The sequence below is a fragment of the Daphnia carinata genome, chromosome 5, assembly GCF_022539665.2.
Source record: "Daphnia carinata strain CSIRO-1 chromosome 5, CSIRO_AGI_Dcar_HiC_V3, whole genome shotgun sequence".
NCBI classification, from domain to species: domain Eukaryota; kingdom Metazoa; phylum Arthropoda; class Branchiopoda; order Diplostraca; family Daphniidae; genus Daphnia; species Daphnia carinata.
Genome location: NC_081335.1, coordinates 807,200 through 832,079, shown reverse-complemented (window position 1 = coordinate 832,079; position 24,880 = coordinate 807,200). Strand labels below are relative to the sequence as shown.

The window sequence follows — 24,880 nt, the reverse complement described above, 5'->3', positions numbered from 1 at the left end:
TATTCCATTTATTTATTGTATCCGTCTAGATTTGTGGTTTCATCTTGCTTTCCACTACGCCTTTGTGGGCACAAGTAGTCGATCTCCTTGTGACTAGATGGCGTTGACAGTGGTTATCCAAAAGACAAAACAAACAAATGCAAGTTTTTTTACTTTTGCCACGACTGAACTTATCTCTTTCAATTTAACCCAATGGATTTGTTTAATGTGACACCAAGTACAGCAAGTAGTTCAACATTGACTGTTCCTACTTATGTAGATGCATCCACTGGAATGACACCCAACGAAGTTAAACATGGAGTAGATGAAACTCAAGGCCAACTTAACACCACGGCATCGATTGCTGTACAAATTCTGAATATCGAAAGCAGGCTAAGCAATGAACTAAATCGGCTGTTGTTTAGTCCTCCTGTGGCATATGTGTATAATCCATTGAATTATGCCTGGGAAACACATGGACTATTTGTTACCAAATATGGAAACAGCAAAAAACAAATTCTTTTTGTTGGGATGAATCCTGGTCCTTGGGGCATGGTTCAAACTGGGGTGATTACTGTTTTATTATTACAGTTCTATTTGTAAGTATCATTTGATGATTACCTCATTCTATCATACGGAATTCAACTGTAGTTGCATTTATCAATTTACATTCTCTATTATTTAGCCTGAGACTAGTAACTATATTGCTATTGTATTTCATGTTCAGATTCCATTTGGAGCTGCAAGATTGGTTCAAGATTGGCTTGGAATTGTCGGAACGGTTGGTCATCCGCCTGTAGAGCATCCCCAACGGAAGGTCCAAGGCTTTCAGTGTCCACGTACCGAGGTTAGCGGCCAGCGCTTTTGGGGTTTCTTCCGAGACATCTGCTTTACTCCAGAAAACATGTTCAAAAACTGTTTTGTTTACAGCTACTGTCCACTGAGCTTCATGCACACGAGTGGCCGCAATATCACTCCTCCTGAACTGAAAGTACTATAATCATTACATTAGCACGCACCTGTGGGTATTGAATTGCTACATTTATGGTTTTTGAAAATTTACAAGTCATCGGACCGCCAAGCAATCATGGAATTATGTGACACATCACTTGGCGAGATTATCACTGTTCTGAAAGTGGACATCGTTATTGGTATCGGGAAGTTTGCTGAGTATCGTGTACGGGAGACAGTTAAGAAGCACTCCCTAAACGTAACGGTATGAAAAATTAACCTGTGAAAGAACAATGCCAAAAGATAATGATAAACGTTTATAAATAGATCGGCTGCATACTACATCCTAGTCCGATTAATCCATCTGCCAACAAAGGTTGGAAAGAAGCTGTATTGAAATCCATGCAAGAAATGAACATTCTTCATATTGTTCGCGGAGATCAGCAGCATCAGTGTACCTAATCTATGAACTTAACCCCAAGTCAACTGTTACAAACCTATTTGACAAGGTGCAGTATTTTTGTGAATTTTTAAAATTCTAAAGAACTCAAAAGCCATTTTTTAAAACTTTGCTAAAAAGCTAAATAACCAAGCCATCAAGATATTCGTCAAAGAATTTTGTTCTATTGTTATTATGTCATTTAACATTGTAAAAGTTAACATTTCTAATTTCTTTACATTTTTGATCTCAGTGTGGAAATGAATATACATCTCAACTGATACGCAATCACAACCTGCTGCCACTCTAGAAACTCATTGAGATGTAAGACAATCCTCGGACAAAGTGGTTCGGTCTCACAAGTCTCGTTTCGCGAATTTCCTTTGCATTTTTACGTCAGCAGTCGACTAGAATTTTGGGCAATCTAACTTTATTTCTATCCTTAGGAATATGCAAAGTACTATGTAGCACTTACGGATGGAGTCAGGCTATTGCACAACGAAAGCCGTACAAAAGATTAATCTTACTTTTACTGACGCTCTGACGAGGAGAACAATAGAAACCAAAATAATGTTAATTTCCGCTGCCCCACAAAAATTAAGCTTTTCGGTCAGCGAACATTTAAAAATAATAGTATGGTGTCTGATTGTTCATCACCTAGTGTAACCAACTGCATAACAACACCTAGTGTAAATCAACTGCAATGGCAATTCAAAGTTCAAAGAAAAGGAAGAAAAAGAAAGTAGTTTGTTCAATTGAATACCCAATTCCAGTATGAGCTAGCAAAGCTTTTCCCCCTTTACTCGAAGCCCATTCTATCGTACTTTACTGTCTGGGCATTGCCTGACGTTCAATTTACAGTTTGATGAAGAAAAACCAGACTAAAAATAACGACAGCAACGGAGGAAGCCATTTCTAGTTTTAACCGCCATATTCTTTCGACTCTCTCCCTCGTTATTGCGCTTTTTCAAATGTCTTCGAAGCTGTTCTTCCTAACATTTAGGGTAATGTTTTGTTGGGATTATTTGAAGGTTGCCCTTATCAAAGGATTTAGAACTGGCAAGAGGATATTTTCACAGGCTACAGTTTCAAGTCCGAAAGAGGAGTGAGGTCAGAAACGTCAAAACACACATGTATATCCCTTGATAAGATGACTCCTTATTTCCTGAAAATACAAGCGGTTTCAATTAACAGGCCGAATCTATATTCCCATCGACTCAAAATACGCGATGAAAATATCCTGAACTTTTTGCTATTGTAATATTAGGAATATCAGCCAAATTCCGAGTGGACAAACATAGACAGCAATCTTTGGATGGTATGCTTATTTGCTTGAGATACGACACAGTCAAGCCTAAATAAAACGTTGGATTTTTTTTATTACGTCATATTTTAGCGCATCAAAATTCTAACAGTCACCCATCAAGTCACCGTGCACTTTCACTTATTATAAATTCAAATGAAGTTTCCTGGAATTTCAGCGGAAAAACTTGACAACCAGTCGTAGTGCTAGCCTCCCTCGTTCGTCTCTCAGTCCACTCTCCCTTCCTCGAACAGTCGGGAGAAACAATTTCGCTTCCATATATATGGACTAGGGGGACAGCTGTTTAGCTCGCAGTATCAAAACTTTCTTCGTGTGGAGCGTACCAGCAGACGAGCCAGTTAGCGCACAAATAAGCAAAAGGTTTCACATAGTTATACTTATACGTTAACACAGATATTTTATATTTTTCATGTATCATGTTATGTAACTAGCACTTTGGGTATGTTTTTTCGATTACATTTGTTTAGATCAATTCGCTGTTTTTTGTCATCTAGCTTTTACCGCCCTAGTGCAGTGTGTTTTTGCTATTCGTCGCGTGACAACATGAGCCTGAAGAAGAAAGTCTGTGTTGTGGGATCAGGAAATTGGTATTTCATTTTTTTTTACTATTTAAAGTTTGTAACACATTTCTTTTATTTATTGTAAAAATTTCATTTTATTTTTATATGTATGCTAAAATAAAATTTCACTGGTTTATAAGTTTTGTCTCAACAGCAAACATAGGTCAGCTGTTTCTTGATATAAAAATAGATCATAATTTAGAAAGCACATTGGCTGAAGGTGACCCCTAGCCTACATTTCCTTTGTTGTTTTCCTTTTACAATCTTTGAAACAATATTTTACTATCTGACCAAAAATAGTGTTATTTGACTTGCCTATCTAAAACTCTGGCTTAATATTTTCTTTGTAGGGGATCAACCATTGCAAAGATCATTGGTCACAATGTTGTGAAACACAGCGCCCAGTTTGAAAGCCAAGTGTCCATGTGGGTCTTTGAGGAAATGATCGATGGACGAAAGCTAACTGAAATTATCAATGAAACCCATGAAAATGTGAAATACTTGCCCAACCATAAACTACCTGAGAATGTTGTAAGGTCATTATAAGTGTACAACATTTGTGAAGAAAGTTATAGATATTCTGTTTCTATTCCTTAGATTGCAATCCCTGATGTAGTTGAAGCAGCTAAAGATGCTGATATTTTGATCTTTGTTATCCCTCATCAATTCATCACAAGAATTTGTGATCAACTAGAAGGGAAGATCAAGGCTAATGCTTTTGGACTATCCCTAATCAAAGTAAACTTATTTGCACATGTACTAATTAGAAGTAAACAAAACAAAATTTTCCTTTTAACCTTAGGGTTTCTTGCCAGTACCAGGAGGTGGCATTGAGTTGATTTCACATGCCATCAATGCAAAGCTTAACATCCCAATATCTGTTTTAATGGGCGCCAATCTTGCCCCAGAAGTAGCAGACGAAAAGTTTTGCGAGACAACCATTGGAGCCGCATCGCAAGAGGAGGGAAATGTTTTGCGCGACATCATTCAAACTCACTACTTCAGAGTGGTGGTTGTGAATGACGTTGAAGCTGTGGAAATGTGCGGTGCTTTGAAGGTAACACATTGCAATGAAAAGTATGGTTGGTTAGTATTTTAAATTCCAATTGTGATCTTCAGAACATCGTGGCTTGTGGTGCCGGATTCGTTGATGGTTTGGGCTACGGCGACAACACGAAGGCAGCGGTCATCCGTTTGGGTTTGATGGAGATGATAAAATTTGCGGAGCTTTTCTACCCAGGTTCCAAACTATCAACGTTCTTTGAAAGCTGTGGAGTCGCAGATTTGATTACAACTTGTTACGGTGGACGTAACCGACGTGTTTCAGAGGCATTTGTAAAGTCCAAGAAGGTAGCTGAGTTTCACCGAACGGAAGTCTAGATATTCTTAGACATTGCATCTGCATTTACGTCATTTAAGTGAAATGGAATTAAGACAATTAAGCCGATGTTATGACTATTCAGAGCATAGCTGAGTTGGAGAAAGAAATGCTCAATGGACAACAACTTCAGGGACCCGCGACTGCCGAGGAGGTGAACTTTATGCTGAAAAATAAAGGCATTGAGGACAAGTATGCAAACGATTCAAATACCTTGGCAAGCAAATAACTAAATAGTTGATTTTGTTCGCAGATTCCCTCTCTTCACCGCGATTCATCGAATTTGTTTGGGCGAACTTGCTCCGGAGCAGATGATCGATTGCATTCGCAACCATCCAGAGCACATGTGAGTGGTGGAATGCAATTGCGTGTTCGGATCGGTCTGCACAATGTGGTTGTCATTGAATGTAGCACAAGATTCTTTCTCTGCCAGTGGATCATAATTGTATACAGGGAATTCCTTTTCCCCTAGCTAGTGTTTGTTGACTAACCTTCTTTTTCAAGTGCTTCTTAAGCAGTAGTCCACGTTATTTTCCACCTGCTTATTCGTGGCGTCTTGCCAGTGTAAAAAGGGGTTGTGTGGTACATTTCGCACACTGTTTGCTGCTCCAGTAATCAGTCTGCATAGTAGTATGATTAGAACTAAAAGTCTTTAACAAAAAGCGAATGTAGTACTAGCTTGACACTTTTACAACGAAAACGTCTTGATTTTCAATCTTTTTATGTCGACAGGGCTGATTCGCGAGCCAAGCTTTAAGCCATCTCCCACTCCACAACCCTCTCCCACCCGTCACTTTTCCGGTCTTTTCTTTGATTCTAGCCACATTGTATTTTCTCTCGCGTGTGCCTGATTTCTCACTCCAACTTACCAAAGTTTCTACACCTCCTAGCACCGTGAAAAATTCTACCGTTTACGGAGCTGGGAATAAAACTATTGAAATATGTATCGGGGTTTGTTAAGTAGGCTACCGTATGGTGCGTTACTATGGTTTGTAATTTTTGTTGTCTATCGTTGTTGATTAATTTGTTGCCAACTTTGGAAATACATTACTTGGCAATGCAGCTTGTGTGTTCATGGCGTCGGCTGCAATTCAAGTGTCAAATGTTCCCGGTGAAACTCAATTTCCTCATTCAACTAACAGCGAAACGTAAGCTAATTGCTTGATTGTTTTATAACTGAAAAATTCTACTAACGTGTTGCAAATGAAATTTTAGCAATTGCGTGATATATTTATTGATTACGAAAAACTAACCAAGACATCCCCCACGTCAAGCGTTAAAACCACATTTTCCTTGAAACAAATAGTGTTACTTGTGAAAATGAATCAACACCCTTGTAATTTGCTCAAGTCCAGCTGTGAAAATCGATAGAGTGCATTATGGAAATGTTACCCTGGCCTGGATGGTTAGTTGGGTGTAAGGGAGACCTTGCCCCCGTTTGGGGTGTCACATGCTGGAATGCTGGTACCACTTGTTAACCAGCTTTTCAATGTCAATCAGCTTGAGAAGATAATATTGTAATTATTATCTTTGGAAACATGTGGTTTAGATGTTAAACCAACAGAGTGTGAATGAACACCTTTTAGTTATTTTAACCATAGGTGCTCATTCGTTTGACAGAAGGCGTAAATTAAAATTAAAAGAAAAAAGATATTTACTCTAGTGGTAAGAATTTCCTAAACCCCTGGTTTTCAAAGTAAAATCAAAATAGTTGAATTCTCGTTGTCCAAAATTTAAAGTACAAAAAAATACTACTTTTCATTTATTAAATAGTTTTCCCACGTTGTGTTCCGTAGGGTATCGGTTATCAACGTTTCGTTTTAAGTCCTCCCGACCTTGTTTAGCTGAATGAGAGTAAACGCGACGTGAACTAATGCGATAACAGCCCATAATGACGTATTGTTTGTTTGCATGCCTTTCCGTTTTTGTAGAAAGTTTTTTTTTATTAGTTGAGAAAAAAAATTTTAAGCGAAATCGGGCGTGAGATGGAACAGGTACCGGCGAATCAGAAGCCGGTCAGATTTCTCTCTCTAGTGCATATGAAGATGGATGGTGGATTTGATTGAGCCAATGGTTTAAGTGGAGACAGCTGTGAGAGTAGTAGAAAAAGTGTGCCTGTGGGATTTGTTTGTTGTCGGAAGCATTGTGAAGAAAATATGTTGGCCAATCTCATCACGACCATCTGGCGTTGTCTAGCCGACCTATATTCTTACAATCAAGCGTCTTGTTCTTGTTGTTGGGCGGTCGCAGTGTTATGAACGAGTTGCTCTCATATTGCCAGCAAAAGGCAACAGACCGCAACAGATGCTTCTTCCTAGTTCCCCTCGGCATAATAATGGAAAGCTAACGCGCAAGATGTTGACTTGACTCGCTTTTAAATTTACGATCAGATGCTGCCGGCCTGTTCTCGGTTCATTCGTCGAAACGTTTATGCAACAAACACGCATCTCCATACGTATGTAAACTAAGACTTTCCAAAGATCGTGTATCGGCCCGTTATCTCTGGCACGCACGTCTCACAATTCCTTTACGTACTGGTGTCATATCAGCTGAGCAGTGGCGAACGGAAGAAGAGGGGGGAGGGGGACATAGTTTATTCTTGCACCATAACTGTGAAAATGGCTTCCAATTTTGAAGAACAACAGATATTTTGAGGTAAACAGTTTGGATGGGTAGATGATACCAACCCCTGCATTTTTGTAAAGCAATCTTGTTTGTATTCATGACACTCCGTATTGAACGTAGAGAAAAGGGCGTTTTTAAAAATCCACCTTTTGGTTTTTTGGGCGTTTAGACTGTATAGCATACTACTATATTAGCTACAGTGGTAGCAGCAATCCCCGTCAGTTGGCTCTGCGCCTCCACCGTTCACTGGTCTACAGTTTTGAGCTCCGTCCCTGTTTTTAGTTTTATTTTGTTATCGTGCTGGGATATTTATCAAGTTGTACGTGACTGAGAAGCAAAAACAATAGGCGCTTGATGTAATGTTAATTGAAAGCTGAAAGGTACGTTCATCATCCCTTCTTTTACAAATTCCACGTCGTTGGTTTCGATGGGTGTGTGCCTGTGAATGGATGTAAATAATACTTATTCGGGGCGAGGTCTTCCGGATGCTGCGCATTAGGATCCATTGGAAAAGATTGACGAGTTCCGGGGAGCCGTTCGTTGGATTTAATGAAAAGGGTTCTGCCAAATGAATGGCGACGTTTTACACCCCACTCCACCTTGCATTATTAGTGTCAAAGTGCCAAAAAAAATATTGTTCATAGCTTGCATAGTCATCCTGTTGGTTTTGGTTAGTCCGATTTGTTGGGTACGATTCCGGGATCGCAGATGCTCGCGTCAAAGCGCCGTTGCAGTTTTGTTCACATACATTTGGCTTTTTGCATTTATGTCCTGGGTCATCGACGCCATCTGGACGCCACGGCTGACTAACCTACATAGCTCTGAAACTATGCAGTAATGTTGATGTCTAATACGCACACAGTGCCTTTATTTGCTAATTTCTCCGTTGTTGCCCGGTAGCGGAGAAAAGTCAGTCACCCCCTTGGCGTCGTTTTGTTCTATCCTTTCCTTGCCCGTCTATTTTTAAAAAATTTCTCTGTACCGGTACTGGAAAGCGCAATGCGGGGGGAAAGAAAAAAAAGCTAATGAAACGAAATTTCAGACGGAAAAGGAAATTGATTTACCGTTACGCGTTTTAATGTGAATTCATCTGATGGCATTTGGCAATGCCATGCATTTTGGGAAAATTCTGTCGCGATAAAAAAGAAAATAAAAAAGAAACCAATGAGGCGTAAACATTCCGTGTTTGTGCATTAGCGAGATAGCGGGGGCCTGGTCTGCAATCGCGTGGACCTTGATTTTCAAAATGTAGTCCACAGAGTCCACTCGCCTTGATTTCGAGGTCCCTTCGTTATCCCATGCAAAACGATAGATCTATTGAAACGCCCAATTTTTTAATTGTTTAAAGCCCCCAAGTAGAGACAATCTCATTCCGTTTCGCCGTTGAGAGGTTGCCTGAAAGCGGAGGAGTCACCGTGAGAGCGGGCCGTCAAGCAAAGCGCGGACAGTGAACCCGCTGTAGCGTTTTGCGTTTCTTGATTCTTTTTTTTTTCTCCCGTTTCTTTTTTTTCGTGAACGTCCTTCACGAGAGGAAGCCAGGCGTTGCAAGAGTCACGCCCTTTATACTCAGTGTTTTTTGTTTTTTTTTAACTTTAGTCATTCGCGTGGTTCGCGTGGCGCCGCTATAAACAATAATTGAATACGTGTTCCAACATTAAAATTTACGTGGACAATCCTTTCCGCTACCATGCACCACGCCAGGACCCTACTTCTACCTTTTTACCGCCTAAAATTTTTTTGTTGTTGCCGTCAATCCATTCTTGATGACGATAGCCTTTTTTTGTTTTATGTTTATATATACCGGGTACCGCAGGAAGACTTGTGATGTGGTGCGTCCGGCAGAGCGCACGCGTGCTTAGCCGCAGGTATAGAATGGATCATTAGCATGTTTGATGATTACGTCCTTGGGACTGTCTAGCCCGCCGATGGCCATAACTTAGCCTATCCTCGTTATTGTGGAAAGGGATTGCATTGAAGCGGAAATTGTTTCAATTTTCAACAATACAGAAACCGAACTAGTTCGCTACAATAACGATTTTTTACGTCGGCAAAAAATAACGAGTTCGACATCTTCCACGTTATTTTCTCTCTCTTTCTCCGTTTTCTCTCTTTTATCTCACTCCCACCCGCTTTGAACAGCAATCATAAAAAAAAATACCGTGGACACGTCTGACAAGGAGAAGTTGTACGTGCGTACTTTAAAAATAAAAAAGTGTCGAAGAATTTCGTTTCCTTTGAAAGCCACCCGGGGAAGCTTTATTTATTCCACTTGGTTAGCTGTGTTAACTCAAGCGGAGAATCTCATTACGATGTAGGTCTCGGTCGAGCATCGACATAAACCAGTTACAGTTGTTGGAACCTCATTTTCTGGTTCCCGAGAAGCGGTTTGTTTTCTGTTTCTAATCAATCTTTTTGTTTCTATCCAACAGGAGATCCGCCATTATCAGTCAAGTCGTCGACGAAGCCATGACGAATACATCGCAGGTGAGTTGAAGAAAACTATTGAACTAGAACATGTGGCAATGATGAATCGGGTGTTTTTTTTTTTTTGCTTTTTCGAATCAACAGCTGTCGTTCCGGGGTGTTAGGGCTTCCAAATTTCGCCACGTCTATGGTCAAACTGCGCGTAAAGACAAGTGTTATGAGAACGTGAAAATCACCAAAGACGCCCACGATTCCAATTGCTGTGCCGCTAATCCGAAATTCTTGGCCATTATTACGGAAGTGGCCGGAGGTGGAGCCTTTATCGTTTTGCCGCTAGAAAAAACGGGCCGCTTGGATCTTAACGTTGGCAAGGTGACGGGTCATGCCGGACCTGTCCTCGACATCAAGTGGAATCCGTTTAACGACAATGTTATCGCTTCGGCTTCTGAAGATTGTACCGTCAAGCTGTGGCACATACCCGATGGTGGATGTACGGAAAACGTCCAGCAATGGCTAGTGGAACTCCGCGGTCACAAACGACGCTGTACCTACATCGAATGGCATCCAACTGCCGATAATGTGCTTCTCAGCGCTGGTTCGGATCACCTCATTTTCGTCTGGAATATCGGGACTGGGACACCTATCAACATAATCGAATGTCACCCGGATGTCATCTATTCCATGTCGTTCAACCGCGACGGCTCTCTACTGGCCACAACCTGCAAAGACAAGCAGTTGCGGATCGTGGAGCCGAGGACGGGCCGAGTGATCAAGGAGGGCACTTGTCATGTTGGCAGCAAAGCCAGCAAAGTGGTCTACTTGGGTGACACGGGCCGGCTTTTCACAACTGGCTTTTCTCGCCAATCAGATCGCCAGTACGCCTTGTGGTCGCAAGAGGATCTGAGTACGCCCCTGCGCTGTGAAATGATCGATTCTTCATCGGGTATTTTGATCCCTTATTATGATGCGGATACTCGGATGATATACGTGGCCGGGAAAGGCGACGGTAACATCCGCTACTATGAGATAGTGGATGAGGAACCGTGGATCCATTACTTGACACAGTACTTGTCCGGCTCCCCACAACGCGGTCTTGGCTACATGCCAAAACGAGGAGTTCAGACGCAAGTCTGCGAGACTTTCCGCTTCTACAAGTTGCACGCTACCCGGGGATTGTGCGAGCCCATCAGTATGATTGTGCCCCGAAAGAGCGAAACCTACCAAGACGATCTTTACCCGGACACGGCAGCACCTACTCCAGCCCTTACGGCCGAAGAATGGATCAAATGCATCAATCGCGACCCGGTTCTCATGTCTATGAAAACAGGATCGGTCCTACGTAAGTTTACTGTAGAACAAAACAAACAGAAAAGAGAAAGACGGAGAAAGTATGCATGACGGTGGTACTGGCTATTTTCTACAACATTTTTTATACTTGTATGTGTCGTGAATAGCACACGCAGTCAGGACATTCAAACCCGTCCGCTACGACCCGGTGGAGCGCAAACTGCTGACTTCTGACAAGAATAACGACAAAAAGTTTGCTTTCATCACGCAGGAGACTGTCGTCGATTATCGACCGGTAGAGGTAAGTTATCTTGTTTTATCGAGCTTGATAGCGTGATTTGCTCTAATTCGTAGGTTTCCGCCTACGAATTTCTCCTCTCCTAAATCCTTTTTTTTTTATTTGCTTAGTTTTGTTTTGAATCATAGTTATTAGTATTATACCCTTTTTTTTTTCTTTTGGATGATTCATTTCGTTCCTTATTCGCGTCCATCCACTGCTATAGACATGCAGGCCTCACGTGAAATAACATTGACATTTTCTTTGACTTTGACTGATATATTTTTACAAAAACACCCGTCCTCTTTATCTCTGTGTGCCACCACCAAAAAACAAACAAAAACAAAGCGCGCAGAATCTGGCTTCCACGACATGAGCCCGTCGACGGACGAGGACGAAACAGCCTCGTCCGATTCGCACGAACATGACGACGAGGACGAGGACGATAGCGATCCCACGGCCCAACGAGAAAGGATCCGTCGAAATCACGTCTGGGCCATCATCAGTTTGCTGGAAGAACAGGCCAAAGGACCTTATCATTTGATGGTATCTGCCCGCAGTGAAAATGATTGGGGAAGCGTCCGCGGTGTTGGCAAAATAAAACAAACCAAAAAAAAAAAAACCTTATCCGGTGGCGTCACGCACAACCTTTTAACTCGTTATTGGATTTGTTTTGTCAAGGGTGTGACGAGCGGGGTTTCAATGAACATTGTTTTCCCATAACCTCAAATCCTACACACGGCTTCTCAACATGCCCCCCTCCACTGAAAGTTTTCTTTCACAGCCTCTTTATTTTCCTTAATGCCTCACAAACATTCCTGACTCCCCCTTCGTTCGTTCCTTAATCAGTGAAATAATACGGTCAGGTGCTTACGAGTCTCCAGATTGGGGTTTTATTTTTTTCTTAACGAAAGAAAAGAAAACTCGCACCGTTGAATCTTTGAAGTGCATATTTCATTTAAAACCATGAAATATCTGGACCGTATGCATGACGAGTTATCCTATCTGGAGCCACTCATCACGTCCCGTCTGCTGTTGCTGCTGTTTCTCTTGTTGCTTATGTTGAAACATGTGCGTGGGTCGTTTCGGTTAAGTTGGGAAACACGGAGGGTGAGTTGTTATTTCACTCTCCGAGAAAATGGCTCTCCCTTGACTTGCGGTTTATTTTTAAAAGTTCTGTCTCTTTTTTCTGTCTCTCTTCCCCTGGCTACGGTTTTTTTTTTTCACCCTCCGCAAAGACGCATGAAAGCATCCTATTTTTAGGAAAATGGTTTTATGAGTAAAACAAAAAAGCCAGAAATTCATTCGACTCTTCTGTTGTGTACAGATGAGAGCGGCCGACGCCAAGGCGGCAAAGACTTCGACCAATCTGGGCACAAAGTTCCAGCAGACGCAACAAATGTGGTCTCGTCCTACGCGTTCCATGACTCAGGTAATTGAACTTAATTTAATGTAATTGATGAAATTTTTAAAGAAAATGTTTCTTGTCGGTTCAGTTGAACATGGTCTCGCCCACTAATGGAATCCACAAAGCCAATAGCATCGGTATTGGGAGCATTGGGGCGACGAACCAGCGTGCTATTTCCGGAAGTGCTTTCATAACATCGGAGAAAGCTATCGAAATCATCGACGCCCCTGTTAAAGGAACTGAGGTTTTTATTATTTTTTTTTCTTTTATTTTTTTTTGTCGATTTGTAAAGTTTGCAGAAGAATAATGATATACAACTTTTCAATAAAAAACAGTTAAGGCGGGCTTACGATGCCCAAGGAGAAGAAATCCGGCGCTTGAAGCAGCAACTGGTACTCAAAGACCGTCGCATACACGAGCTTGAGGAGCAACTCCAGCGTTTCAAAATGTCTTTTATCACCGATTCAACAGCGTGATTGCAGCTGGCAAGCATCACGTCCTTGCCCTACGAATTGCGGAAGAACCCGACTGATAGAAACAAAAAAGTCCCATCACTTCTTTGTGATCGATGTAAATATTAATAGGAAGACTGTCGGCAGACGTTTTATTTTCGCTTAAAAAACTCGTGTTTTTGACCATTGGCGATAATGCTTCACTTGTGAAGAGAGCGATGAGACTGGTTCAGCTGGCCAGTGTCTCGCTTATCCATTCTATCTAGAAGTGTTTGTTGGTCGAATGCCAGTTCGTGCGTTTGCTGCTTTCCCTTCTTTTTTTTTTTATAATTTTATTTTTTCTATGAGTATATTTTTGATGTTCTGCCTCACCGGAATTGACTCGGAACTTTTTCGTTTGCCCGAAACCGTTAAAGAAGTCTTTTTTCTTTTCCTCCATTTTGTTCTCGATTTGCTCTGCCTCGCCTGTGTAAAAAAAATGTTTTTTTTTCTTTTCTTATAAATATATACATATGACAACTTAAATCATTCTATTGGCTTAGAATGACGACTCGCCTCCTAGGAATTTCTCAACCAATTTTTTAGGGCATCCTTCCAAAATTCCGAATTTTTACAGACTGTTCGTCAAGCTGTCAGTAGTGTTTAGTTGGTTGTTTCTGATGTGACTTCGTGAGATTTCAAGAAGCTACATTTTTTTTTTAAATTGCTGGTTGCCGACTTTCATCCCATTGCGCTGATTATATAACGCATGCTGCTTCATGCTTTATTCTTATCCGTTTGGGCATGCGGCTGTGCTTTTGGATGCGGTTACGTCCGTTATTCTAGAAAGGACGTGACTTTGTAGCCTTTAAATGGCACTTAGATACAGGTATTGGCGATACAAATCACATCAGCTTTTCAGTTCCCACATGGTACAATGCGTACCCACATCGATTGATAAGCACGAAAATCATTTTTGTCTATTTATTGAGAGGTTAACTACCCGCCCCGACATGCACAAGTAACACGACAGTATAAAAAACGATCGCTGCTTAACCATTATTAATATTTGATTTAACCTTGTCTTCTACAGCACGTTTGCATTAGAAAGTTTACAGAATTCATGGGCAATTAATTTTTAAAAAAGGGGAAAAAAGATATGGAAATTTTGCGCTACATGATCTGTGTGGAATCATTCCGGGCATTTGCCTATCTTGTAAACTTATTGCCGTTTTGTTACTATCGACATTCTCGGTGATTGCCAAAACTTTCCATAGGCCAAATATGTATACCTTGTCCCCATTTGACCACCTTTTTTTAAACCGTGTATTGATGGATAGCATGAGTCTAAGCACGGAGAAATGGTTTCTTTATTTCTTTAACTATTCCAGATATTTGTGCCCGTTCCCCCCAGCCGTAGATTCATGCTACCCATTTACAACAGGGACAACGATAACGATAATCAAACTGTTACGCTATGTCCAGTGAAAAGAAGCTGTGGGCGTTTCAGAACAAAAAATTGAGGTGGTCAAAAGGCATAATAGTAACCCATTGCTTTTATCTCTCAGTACGCTAGATGCAACTCTGTTCAATGGTATATAGAAAATTGTTTCAAAAATAATTTTGTTATTTTTTAAGTACCAGTATTCATTCCAGTAAACGTTTTAGATTTACTTTTTCACTCGCTTTTAGTTGTATCAATTAATTTCCCTAGTTATTTTGAAAATTTGGCAACTCTAGGTATTCTGCTAATTGACGTCTGCCTGAAATGGTAAGTGGTAAAAGTTTTCGTGGTTACTAGAAACTTTTAGGATTTGCCAAAAGGTTATCTAATTTATATGATTTTTTTCATGTGCATGTCAAAGTTATTCATGAAATAGAGAAAAACAATTAGCTACGCTGGCTGTGGGTATTTATTATTTTTTAAAGTTGAAACTCATCACATGGTAGATGTTGGACATACGAGCATTAGTTAAATAGAAACACCTTTAATGATCATATGTTTTGTTGACGACAATGGCCTAGTATCCGTAGTGAGAGGAGGATCCGTAGGATGTTGACTGATGGTAGGATGGTTGATAAGATTGTTGGTAGGCTGGTTGGTAGGAGACTTGGTAGGCTGGTTGGTAAGATGGCTGGTAGGCTGGTTGGTAAGATGGCTGGTAGGCTGGTACGTAGGATGGCTGGTGGTATGATGGGTATGCTGGTTGGTAAGATGGCTGGTAAGATGGTTGATAAGTTGGTTGGTAAGATGGTTGATACGATGGTTGGTATGTTTGGCGGTATCCAGATTGACCGTATCCACCGTGTCCGTATCCGCTGCTATAACCTGGAATTGCAGGGAAACAAAAAGCCAATATTCGGCTGTTAGATGTTTCACCTTCTAAGGAGCTATAAATGTGTGAGCAAAACGATTTGTACCTCCATAACTGGCCGGTTGGTAATACGATTGGGCATATCTGCCTTGGCCGTATCCACTGCTGTATCCACCGCTATAACCTGGGATAACGAGATAATATTTCGTTAATCACTGTCTTTTTTTGGTAATGCTCACGTATTTTTCTATTAGGCATTTGTATACCTCCATAGCCGCCATAGCCCCGCTTCTTCGACTCCGAGACGTCCAAGTCCACGTTGGAAGCTTCTTCGGCGTATGCCACAACGACCATGGCTACAAGGATCAAAGCGATCTAACGAATCACCACAATGATTGGGAAGAATGTTTGTAAGTTAAACTTCATTTGAAAATATTAGAAAAGAATATATTTAATGTTACTTTAAAGGAATCCATTGTTGTTACTCGGGCTGGCTGAACTTGGTGGTGTACAATAAGACAGGTCTTCCAGGGTTGGCGTGTCGAAGTGTTGTGAATCGGATCTCTTCACAAGTCCTTTATATACAAGAGTTTTCGCCCATATGTTTTCTATGTAAGAAAATGATATGAAACTTTTTTCTTATACAAAAACTTTTGAGGACAAGTGAAAGGATATTTTTTTTGCCTCAAATTGCACACATTCTAGTAACTAACTCTTCTGGGCTGCTTTGGAGGTTTCAGTCAAATTCCGCAAAAATGGCTTTCGCTACAGTTGGTTTTTACAGTATATCGTACAATAGAATTAGGACTATGGGTTGCGGCTGGTACGAACCGCCGCGGCCAATGACTTTCGTTTATTGCACAGCCTCATTATTCATCGTGAACAAGAAATTGTGGCTCAACTGCCCTCGCAACATAACAATCAGAACAGTTATACTGACTAGGCAATGAAGGCTGTGGTTCTCTGGCTTTTTTGACCACTAGTCATTCAAGGCAGAGAATAGTATAAACATTTCATAACACTGTTCCACTTTTATTTTTTCAATAACACATGTCCTCAAATTAAGCTAATGAAATTAAACGAAATGGTGAAGTAGGGGGCAAAGAAACTAGGCACACAGAATAAATGATTTTTTTTCCATTGGAATGTTACGTGACGCAGGCTTTTGTACGTTGAACGCAATCACCAAAGGCGTTTACTGCAATTTTTTTACGGCCTTCCATAGGTTTTGGTATTGTGTCACCAGCGTACCATTCTTCGAATTCTATGTCACCATTTAGTGTTTCAGTGTGGACCCTTTCGGCATAGTTATTAAGGCGCCTTTCACACGTATACCAGTGACGCTTTATTTTTTGCACTATAGCGTACTGGCGTGCTAATAAATTACGTTTATTTCACAAACGGCTAATTTGTCGAGAAAACAAACGAATTTACTGAATCAGTGTTAAAATTGGTTTTGCCGTCTTTGAATAAAACAGTAAAAATTGGGTTAAAAAAATAAGCCCGACCAAATATTTAAGCCCGACTTTTTCGTTTTAAAAGTATATGACGATTATTTCAATAACGGCTTACTTGAGAATAAAAAACAAATAGCTTTTTCTGAATAAGCGTTAAAATTAGATTATAGTGTGTAATTTTCATCGCATTCCAAGAGATTTTGATTTTTTCAGATTTTGACAAAAGTGGGAAGGCTTCTCACTTTTTCAATTTTTTCAAAATTTTAGATTTCGCTTTAAATGCATGTTTTCGCTGCAGAATTGAACGGGCATCACGAACATGAGGCTTGTTTTCTCGTGGGACTCATAGTTTTTGAATAAAACGCAAAAAACGGTCAAAGTTGGGTTTTTAAAAATAAGCCCGACTTTATCTTTAAATGACGATTATTTCAAAAACGGCTTATTTCACAACAAAACAAATGGCTTTTTCTGAATCAGCGTTAAAATTGGGTTATACTGTGGGATTTTTATCGCATTCCGAGAGATTTCGATTTTTCCCGATTTTGGCAAAAGTGGGAAGGCTATAGCCTTCCTACTTTTTCAATTTTTACAAAATTTTAGATTTCGCTTTAAATACATGGTTTCGATGCAGAATTGAACGGGCATCACGAATAAGAGGGTTGTTTTCTCATGAGACTCATAGCTTTTAAATAAAACGTAAAAAACGGTGAGGTTGGGTTAAAAATAAGGCCGGGCTTATATCGTCGGGCTTAAAATTTTTACCTATTAAAAAATAATAGCATTAAATCTAGATAACTTTAGACGATTCTCTTTCAATTAACCAAGGAACACGAAAATGGAATTCGTTTTTACGTAGAGTTTATAGTTTTGGAGTAATCTAAAATGTAAAGTTAGTGTGTGTGCGAAGCGAAACCATTACTAGCACGCCAGTACGCTACAGCGCTAGCATGACACATCAAACTTCTTTGATTATTCAAGAAGCATAAGCTCTATGTAAAAACCAATGCCATTTTCGTGTTCCTTGTTCAATTTAGAATCAGAATCAAACATAGTAATGAATATTTAATGATATTATTTTTTAATAGGAAAAAATTTTAAGCCCGGCAAAATAAGCCCAACAAAATAAGCCCGACTTTTTGTTTTTTACGGTTAATCAAAAAAAACTAGAAGCCTAATATAAAAATATACCCCATTTTCTTGATCAGCGATCAATTTCGAATCGAAATAATGTAACGGAAATCCGTTTTACACCAAAAAAAAAAAAGTTCGCCAAAAAAAAAAAAAAAAAAATCATACTTTTTTCTTTTTTTCCGACACGTAGCCATCTACCGCTCAGACTCGTTATTACTGGCGTAGGCAATTTCAGTCCATTGGATGCCATTCGCAGTTAGTTCAGTAGCGTGGATGGAGAATAACGCGTGGTTGGAGGAACAATTGCGTGGTTGGCGGAACAATTGAAAAATGGATAAGATAATACAACAAAAGGATGGTAAGTATAAACATTATTATATTGGTTTTCAATTATTAGTTATTGTTTATTAGATCAAATTATGAAGCTGCAGGCCCAATTATTGGAACAACACAAAATATTAGAGAACAGCAAAGCTAAGGATGGTAAAGCCTAATACGTAATGATTCTATTTATTTGCTTTTATTCATTCGTGTTTTGTAGCTCAAATTTTGAGTCTACAAGCTCAGCTAGGGGAAAAGAACAAATTGGAACGGAACTGTTCCCAAACAGTGAAGGAGGTTTTTCAAAACTCATCCCTAACTGAACATGAGGATAAATTGGCATTAGGCAAACACAGCCAGGTACCTAAACTTTTCAAATAAGAATTCAAAATAATTATAGAATTTTAACAAACAATTATTTATTGTTTAGTTATTCAGTCTACCACCTGACAGTGTGTTAAAGTTAAATTCTGTTAGTGCTGCACTAAAAGAATTGTTAGTAATAAGTCCATGCAGCGAAGGAAGTGAACAATTGTGGGACTGTATTTGGGCTGAAAATGGGTGTGGTACGGAAACCCAGAAATAGCACGAGTTCAACATGAAACATGGATTAGGTACTTTTCGGTTTTTTGTCTATCGAAAAAGTATTTTTAATGCTATTATTTTGCATTCACAGAATTTTAGTGGGGGATCAAGTCAAGTCTGGAAGTGTTACAGGACGGAAAAGTCAGCCTACAGTTGAAAAACACTGAAAGTGCATTACCATTAAGGTATGAGGTAAAGTAATAGAGTATGCAAATTGTCTAATGAGAAGTACCATCTTGTGTGAATGAATCCTGTGTAACAGCAATCCTTTATAGTTCTGTTATAGTTAGAAGCCTCAAATAATTCTGCATCTCTTGCTAAAGAACAACTTGTCCTTTACACTCAGAGTGTTGGTGAAGCTGGGTACTTAAATGGCCCTAAAGATGTTTCACTTCACTGGCATTGCAGCGATGAACATCATACATGGACTCTTTAGGTATGAAAGGAATTTTCTTGAAAAATTTTTGAATTTATGATGAAGCTTTTCTCCTCCTTTTTGCCAACCATGTCTAATCTACCAAAAAAAATTTATCCAATAGGAAAGGACTTTCAGCATACTGGGAACACAACTATCAACAATGCAACATTCTAGGGGTGTTATTTTATCCTTCAAGAGCCCTATACAATGATTTTCATCTACAATTTGTATGGCCTTTCCCGAGCTTCTGCCAGAAGTTGAATCTATGAGTCATGTAAGTCACATGAGCAACAATTGAGATGCTTAATGGTGTTGTTTTTCTTTTCTCAGTGTAGGTTAATAGTAACATTGGATCTGAAAAAATTCTTGGTTGGGGCATGACACTGATTAAATTGTATTGATTGGATGGATGACATGACATTTCTATACCTAATTCGGATTCCCCAGACGGTATTTGATATTAAAAAAATTGAAGTGCATATCTGGGCTCCCTTCTTTTCTGAAGCCCCGTTTCCCCTTGACTCGTAATAAGCCCGTAGGGGGTCATGCCCCTACTGTACGGTATATATAAAAACAACATATACCGAGGTTTGGAGGGCTCTGGCCGGAAAGGGGACGTGGGGTGCCGCTTAGTCCGATGATGTGTTCACGGAGGGCGATGTGGCTACCCACAAATCCGAACTAAAGGTTAATCGCTCCTGTAAAAATGTTCCAAATCTTCAGCTCTTTTTCCGGCTTCTCTTAGCCAATCACCGGGTAATCTCCCCGGTGGGTCAACAAGGCAGTGTCTCCCCCTGCCTGGGTTGACGGCAACTTTTGAAAGGGCTATTGTGCCTTTTTAAAGTTGCAAAAATAATTGTAATGTGCAGAGAATTGTCAATAAAATTTTTTTTATAAAATTTTTTTGCAAAATTCGTTTCTTTCATTGTCTGTATTCGCTGTGTTCACACGTTACATTTTTTATATTTAGCTTGCTTAATTCACCTTTATTGTTTTTGTCACCTTTGATGGTAAGCATTGTTTCCATTGGTTTATCGTTTATCTGTAACTATTATTTATTACACTCTTTGAATTCTTCAACTTAGATTCAAGGAACAATCTGGATATTTTATGAAGTAATTTTGTATTTTGTTTTACTCGTATGGGAACCGATCCCCAGACATTCAGCGTGCAACGCCGATGCTCTAACATTGAGCCACGAGATATATTTAAATTTTTAATTATCGCATATCATATGTTATCGTCTAGGATGTTTATGCAGTCTTTCACAACTATATGTTTATCTTTCTATTACAGCCATAAGGTTCTTAGCTCTATGGTAGAGCTTTTATCTGCGATACCTGTTACCCTGGGTTCAAACCTCAGTAGATGTGTAAAAATGAAATAGAATAATGTAGAAGAGTATATTGCAGAATTGCATTTCAGTTTTATTCTAAGTGTAAATGCAAGTCCACAAGTGACTAGAAAAAAAGCCAACTTAAAATCATATGATTCGTGGCTCATTGGTAGAGCATCGGCGAGGTATGCCGAACATCCAGGGTTCGATCCCTGGATGATAATAGAATGCTTACAGATAAACGATAAACCAATACCCGTCACCTTACCATCAAATGTGACAAAAACAAATAAAGCAAATGCAATGTGTGAACAAAGCTAACACAGACAATGAAAGAAACGAATTTTGCAAAAAATATTTTATAAAAAAAATTTTATTGACAATTCTCTGCACATTACAATTATTTTTGCAACTTTAAAAAGGCACAATAGCCCTTTCAAAAGTTGCCGTCAACCCAGGCAGGGGGAGACACTGCCTTGTTGACCCACCGGGGAGATTACCCGGTGATTGGCTAAGAGAAGCCGGAAGAAGAGCTGAAGATTTGGAACATTTTTACAGGAGCGATTAACCTTTAGTTCGGATTTGTGGGCAGCCACGTCACCCTCCGTGAACACATCATCGGACGAAGCGGCACCCCACGTCCCCTTTCCGGCCAGAGCCCTCCAAACCTCGGTATATGTTGTTTTTATATATACCGTACAGTAGGGGCATGACCCCCTACGGGCTTATTATGAGTCAAGGGGAAACGGGGCTTCAGAAAAGAAGGGAGCCCAGATATGCACTTCAATTTTTTTAATATCAAATACCGTCTGGGGAATCCGAATTAAGTATAGCAATGTCATGTCATCCATCCAATCAATACAATTTATTCAGTGTCTTGCCCCAACCAAAAATCTTTTCAGATCCAATGTTACTATTAACCTACATTGAGAAAAGAAAAACAACACCGTTAAACACATCAATTGTTGATCATGGAACTTACATGACTCAGAGATTCAACTTCTGGTGGAAGCTTGGGAAAGGACATACAAATTGCAGATTAACTTCATTGTATAAGGCTCTTGAATGATAAACTAGCACCTGTAGAATGTTGCATTGTTGATAGTTGTTTTCCCAGTACATGAAAATCCTTTCCTATTGGATAAAATTTTTTTTGGTAGATAAGACCTGGTTGGCAAAAGGAGGAGAAATTCTTCGTCATAAATTCAAAATTATTTGAAGAAAAATCCTTTCATACCTAAAGAGTCCATGTATGATGTTCATCTCTGCAATAGCAGCAAAATTAAAACATCTTTAGGGCCATTTAAGTACCCAGTTTCCCCAACACTCTGAACATAAAGGACAAGTTGTTCTTTAGACAGAGAAGCAGAATTATTTGAGGCTTCTAGCTGTGACAGAACTATAAAGGATTGCTGTTGTACTGGATTCATTAACACAAGATGGTACTTCTCATTAGGCATTTTGCATACTCTATTACTTTACCTCATACCTTAATGGTAATGCACTTTCAGTGTTTTTCAACTGTAGGCTCACTCTTCCATCCTGTAACACTTCTAGACTTGACTTGATTCCCCACTAGAATTCTGTGAATGCAAAATAATAGCATTAAAAATACTGTTTCGATAGACAAAAAACCGAAAAGTACCTAATTCATGTTTTATGTTGAACTCGTGCTATTTCTGGGTTTCCGTACCACACCCATTTTCAGCCCAAATACGATCCCACAATTGTTCAGTTCCTTCACTGCATGAGCTTATTACTAACGATTCTTTTAGTGCAGCACTAACAGAATTTAAATTTAACACACTGTCATGTGGTGGACTGAATAACTTAGCAATAAATAATTGTTTTTTTAAAATTCTATACTTATTTTGAATTCTTTTTTGAAAACTTTAGGTACCTGGCTGTGTTTGCCTAATGCCAACTCATCCTCACGTTCAGTTAGAGATGAGTTTTGAAAAACCTCCTTCACTGTTTGGAAACTGTTCCGTTCCAATTTGTTCTTTTCCCCTAGCTGAGCTTGAAGACTCAAAATTTGAGCTACAAAACAAGAATGAATAAAAGCAAATAAATAGAATCATTACGTGTTAGGCCTACGATCCTTAGCTTTGTTATCTAATATTTTGTGTTGTTCCAATAACTGGGCCTGCAGCTTCATAATTTGATCTAATAAACAATAATTAATAATTGAAAACCAATATAATAATGTTTATACTTACCATTTTTTTGTTTTATTATCTTATCCATTTTTCAATTGTTCCTCCAGCCACGCGTTGTTCTCCAGCCACGCTACTCAATTAACTGCTAATGGGATACAATTAACTCAAATTGCTTACATGCCTGTAATAACGAAACCGACTGATAGATGGCTACGGGTAGAAAAAAGAGAAAAAAGTGCGATTTTTTTTTTTCCGCCATTTTTTTTTTTTTTTTTATGTAAAACGGATTGCCATATAAGAGGGTTTTTTTTCTCGTGGGACTCATAGTTTTTGAAAAAAAAAAACGCCGAAAAAATAGCCTTCTCATTTTTGTCAAAATCGGCCAAAGACGCCATCTCTTGGAATTCGATGGAAACCACATGGTACTATCAGAATTGAACGCCGATTCCGGTTATGTGATTGGTTTTCTTGTTAAATACAGTTTTTAAAATAAACTAAATTGACGCGTTGTTAAACCATGGTGTATTAGTAATGGTGGGACAACTCTTCGTTATAACGGCCTATCTCGGCTGAAGCCTATTTGTGGTTCAGGTTACCTATAGTCAGAGACACTTACTGGTCGATGTTGAAGTAAACGGTAAGGGCTGCACGTACTAAAAAAATTTTCTAAGTCCAACATAGCGCCGCGCGTGGCCAGTTTACGTTAGGAAAGGAGAAAAAAGAAAGATTTGTACTGGGTTCGAACTCGAGTCTCCCGTACTGCAATCGAGTGTTCTATCCACTAGACCACCGTATTTGTAATTAGTTCCCCACCGCGCCACACCAGTAGATCTCCTCATTTGCCATTCGGTGGTTGGCGAATGATCTAGTTCCTAAGTAGTTCCGATGGTGGCGTTGGCTATAAGTCTCCTCAATTAGGCCACACCCACCTCCTCTGAAAACAGGCTTCATTCGAGATAGGCCTAAAAATGGAGAGTTGTCCCACCATTACTAATACACCATGGTTAAACCACTAATTTTTTTACCGTGCAACAATGCAAAAGAGGGAGGGCATTCGCGAATATTACCATAAATAACGCCACCTATTGCATAAACAGGAGGTCTATCTCTCAAATGGGCGTTTAACTTTTTAAAGAATATGAAGACGCATTGTAATCTTTATATAAAATGCGGGTGCACGTAAAAAAGAATCTCCTTATAAGATTAATCATTTCTTTACTGGTTATTTACGTTCTTTTTCGATCTAAATGGAACTCGGCCAGCTTCAGCACTTCAGTTTCAGAAAATCCTCATCAAATCTGGGAATTTGTATCTGATCTCAATAACGCTAAAAAACTCAATCCATCTATGTAAGATTTTGCCATTCTATGAATATGATTCAAATTAATAATTCCAATTCCATTCGACAAGCTTTGAGTTTTACATCACTGACCATGATAAAGGAAACTATGAACACTGGGAATATGGAGCAGTAATTTACGAAACAATGTCATTCATTCCTCTCCTGACAAATGTCAACTATGCTGATTTCACCCTTAAAACATCACCCAACAAAGATCACTACAAAATTCTAAGCACTTATAAAACATGCTTCTTCAGCTATGCCTGCTGTACTAGTCTGCATGATTCATAGAAAGTAATCGCCTTAACCATTTTCTTCTTAAATTGATAGTGCACAGCAAATCAGAAATGACATTTTCTTATGATGCTGCCAATGGTGGAACCAAAGTTCGGGAACTCATTGATTATCAATGTCCATTCATCTTTTCTTGGTAAAAGCATTATGTTTTAGATAACATTGAAAATAACAGTTTGAATTTGTTATAGGTTATGTTCAAAAGAACTAACAAACCAAAGGAATGAATGGATGGAGCGCTTAAAAAACATTTACCAACACTGAAAACCAAGTGCAACACAGGAAATTAGGGTATTTTGTGATATTACTCCTGTTCCCAATTCGTCACTCACTCCAGGTGCTAATCAATGAAATAAACATTTTTTAACAGCAAAAAAAAGCTTCATCATAAAATTTTCTCATTTAGAATTTAGTAAATTATTAAAGTCATCTTTTTAAT

General features: G+C 39.3%; 5 protein-coding genes and 1 long non-coding RNA gene across 10 annotated transcripts; 4 read left to right on the top strand and 2 right to left on the bottom strand.

Annotated features, from left to right (window-relative positions):
- The first annotated feature begins 93 nt into the window (after positions 1 to 93).
- On the top strand, positions 94 to 1,655 carry LOC130696277 (single-strand selective monofunctional uracil DNA glycosylase-like). Its single transcript, XM_057519366.2, has 4 exons — positions 94 to 546; positions 707 to 970; positions 1,046 to 1,195; positions 1,258 to 1,655. The coding sequence occupies exons 1-4, from the start codon at positions 193 to 195 to the stop codon at positions 1,390 to 1,392; spliced, it is 903 nt and encodes a 300-aa protein (XP_057375349.1). The 5' UTR covers positions 94 to 192; the 3' UTR covers positions 1,393 to 1,655.
- Positions 1,656 to 2,904: 1,249 nt separating this feature from the next.
- LOC130696275 (glycerol-3-phosphate dehydrogenase [NAD(+)], cytoplasmic-like) lies at positions 2,905 to 5,693 on the top strand. 3 transcript variants are annotated; one of them, XM_057519363.2, is made up of 9 exons: positions 2,905 to 3,053; positions 3,161 to 3,280; positions 3,604 to 3,784; positions 3,851 to 3,991; positions 4,056 to 4,310; positions 4,373 to 4,603; positions 4,717 to 4,823; positions 4,885 to 4,977; positions 5,364 to 5,693. In XM_057519363.2, exons 2-9 carry the CDS (start codon positions 3,237 to 3,239, stop codon positions 5,386 to 5,388), a joined length of 1,077 nt encoding a protein of 358 aa, XP_057375346.1. In that variant the 5' UTR covers positions 2,905 to 3,053; positions 3,161 to 3,236; the 3' UTR covers positions 5,389 to 5,693. The 3 variants fall into 3 exon arrangements, with proteins under 3 accessions (XP_057375346.1, XP_059351298.1, XP_059351297.1); XM_059495314.1 differs by lacking the exon at positions 2,905 to 3,053 and having other exon boundaries at positions 3,106 to 3,280; XM_059495315.1 differs by lacking the exons at positions 2,905 to 3,053; positions 4,885 to 4,977; positions 5,364 to 5,693 and having other exon boundaries at positions 3,105 to 3,280; positions 4,673 to 4,812.
- Positions 5,694 to 5,700: 7 nt separating this feature from the next.
- Positions 5,701 to 13,629, top strand: LOC130696259 (coronin-2B-like). Of its 2 annotated transcripts, none has more exons than XM_057519348.1 (8): positions 5,701 to 5,779; positions 9,686 to 9,740; positions 9,825 to 11,019; positions 11,135 to 11,268; positions 11,593 to 11,790; positions 12,572 to 12,676; positions 12,741 to 12,896; positions 12,988 to 13,629. In XM_057519348.1, exons 1-8 carry the CDS (start codon positions 5,706 to 5,708, stop codon positions 13,126 to 13,128), a joined length of 2,058 nt encoding a protein of 685 aa, XP_057375331.1. In that variant the 5' UTR covers positions 5,701 to 5,705; the 3' UTR covers positions 13,129 to 13,629. The 2 variants fall into 2 exon arrangements, with proteins under 2 accessions (XP_057375331.1, XP_059351296.1); XM_059495313.1 differs by lacking the exon at positions 5,701 to 5,779 and adding an exon at positions 7,284 to 7,636.
- A 1,349-nt stretch (positions 13,630 to 14,978) lies between these two features.
- On the bottom strand, positions 14,979 to 16,013 carry LOC130696290 (adhesive plaque matrix protein-like). Of its 2 annotated transcripts, none has more exons than XM_057519382.2 (4): positions 15,860 to 16,013; positions 15,665 to 15,773; positions 15,505 to 15,582; positions 14,979 to 15,412 (listed from the first exon to the last, which is right to left on the bottom strand). In XM_057519382.2, exons 1-4 carry the CDS (start codon positions 15,872 to 15,874, stop codon positions 15,105 to 15,107), a joined length of 510 nt encoding a protein of 169 aa, XP_057375365.1. In that variant the 5' UTR covers positions 15,875 to 16,013; the 3' UTR covers positions 14,979 to 15,104. The 2 variants fall into 2 exon arrangements, with proteins under 2 accessions (XP_057375365.1, XP_059351214.1); XM_059495231.1 differs by having other exon boundaries at positions 15,547 to 15,582.
- A 5,403-nt stretch (positions 16,014 to 21,416) lies between these two features.
- LOC130696311 (uncharacterized) lies at positions 21,417 to 22,463 on the bottom strand. The gene is made up of 3 exons (XR_009002597.2): positions 22,292 to 22,463; positions 21,884 to 22,229; positions 21,417 to 21,813 (listed from the first exon to the last, which is right to left on the bottom strand). It is a non-coding gene; the product is annotated as an uncharacterized LOC130696311 (long non-coding RNA).
- A 1,445-nt stretch (positions 22,464 to 23,908) lies between these two features.
- LOC130696288 (uncharacterized) lies at positions 23,909 to 24,820 on the top strand. The gene is made up of 4 exons (XM_057519380.2): positions 23,909 to 24,154; positions 24,216 to 24,415; positions 24,478 to 24,577; positions 24,633 to 24,820. The coding sequence occupies exons 1-4, from the start codon at positions 23,973 to 23,975 to the stop codon at positions 24,703 to 24,705; spliced, it is 555 nt and encodes a 184-aa protein (XP_057375363.1). The 5' UTR covers positions 23,909 to 23,972; the 3' UTR covers positions 24,706 to 24,820.
- Positions 24,821 to 24,880: the final 60 nt, after the last annotated feature.

What these genes read in the sequence shown, in the direction of transcription:
- LOC130696288 (XM_057519380.2), top strand. Translation starts at nt 23,973, where the DNA reads ATGCGGGTGCACGTAAAAAAGAATCTCCTTATAAGATTAATCATTTCT. An exon ending in AAAAAACTCAATCCATCTAT is followed by an intron (nt 24,155 to 24,215) that starts GTAAGATTTTGC and finishes CCATTCGACAAG; the next exon opens with CTTTGAGTTTTACATCACTG. An exon ending in CTTCTTCAGCTATGCCTGCT is followed by an intron (nt 24,416 to 24,477) that starts GTACTAGTCTGC and finishes TTAAATTGATAG; the next exon opens with TGCACAGCAAATCAGAAATG.
- LOC130696290 (XM_057519382.2), bottom strand. An exon ending in GGGCTATGGCGGCTATGGAG is followed by an intron (nt 15,583 to 15,664) that starts GTATACAAATGC and finishes TCGTTATCCCAG; the next exon opens with GTTATAGCGGTGGATACAGC. An exon ending in CCAACCGGCCAGTTATGGAG is followed by an intron (nt 15,413 to 15,504) that starts GTACAAATCGTT and finishes CTGCAATTCCAG; the next exon opens with GTTATAGCAGCGGATACGGA.
- LOC130696277 (XM_057519366.2), top strand. Translation starts at nt 193, where the DNA reads ATGGATTTGTTTAATGTGACACCAAGTACAGCAAGTAGTTCAACATTG. An exon ending in GGGGCATGGTTCAAACTGGG is followed by an intron (nt 547 to 706) that starts GTGATTACTGTT and finishes TTTCATGTTCAG; the next exon opens with ATTCCATTTGGAGCTGCAAG. An exon ending in TCACTCCTCCTGAACTGAAA is followed by an intron (nt 971 to 1,045) that starts GTACTATAATCA and finishes AAAATTTACAAG; the next exon opens with TCATCGGACCGCCAAGCAAT.
- LOC130696275 (XM_059495314.1), top strand. Translation starts at nt 3,135, where the DNA reads ATGTTTTTTCGATTACATTTGTTTAGATCAATTCGCTGTTTTTTGTCA. An exon ending in CATTTGTAAAGTCCAAGAAG is followed by an intron (nt 4,604 to 4,716) that starts GTAGCTGAGTTT and finishes ATGACTATTCAG; the next exon opens with AGCATAGCTGAGTTGGAGAA. An exon ending in AATAAAGGCATTGAGGACAA is followed by an intron (nt 4,824 to 4,884) that starts GTATGCAAACGA and finishes TTTTGTTCGCAG; the next exon opens with ATTCCCTCTCTTCACCGCGA.
- LOC130696259 (XM_057519348.1), top strand. Translation starts at nt 5,706, where the DNA reads ATGGCGTCGGCTGCAATTCAAGTGTCAAATGTTCCCGGTGAAACTCAA. An exon ending in CTACGCGTTCCATGACTCAG is followed by an intron (nt 12,677 to 12,740) that starts GTAATTGAACTT and finishes TTGTCGGTTCAG; the next exon opens with TTGAACATGGTCTCGCCCAC. An exon ending in CCCCTGTTAAAGGAACTGAG is followed by an intron (nt 12,897 to 12,987) that starts GTTTTTATTATT and finishes AATAAAAAACAG; the next exon opens with TTAAGGCGGGCTTACGATGC.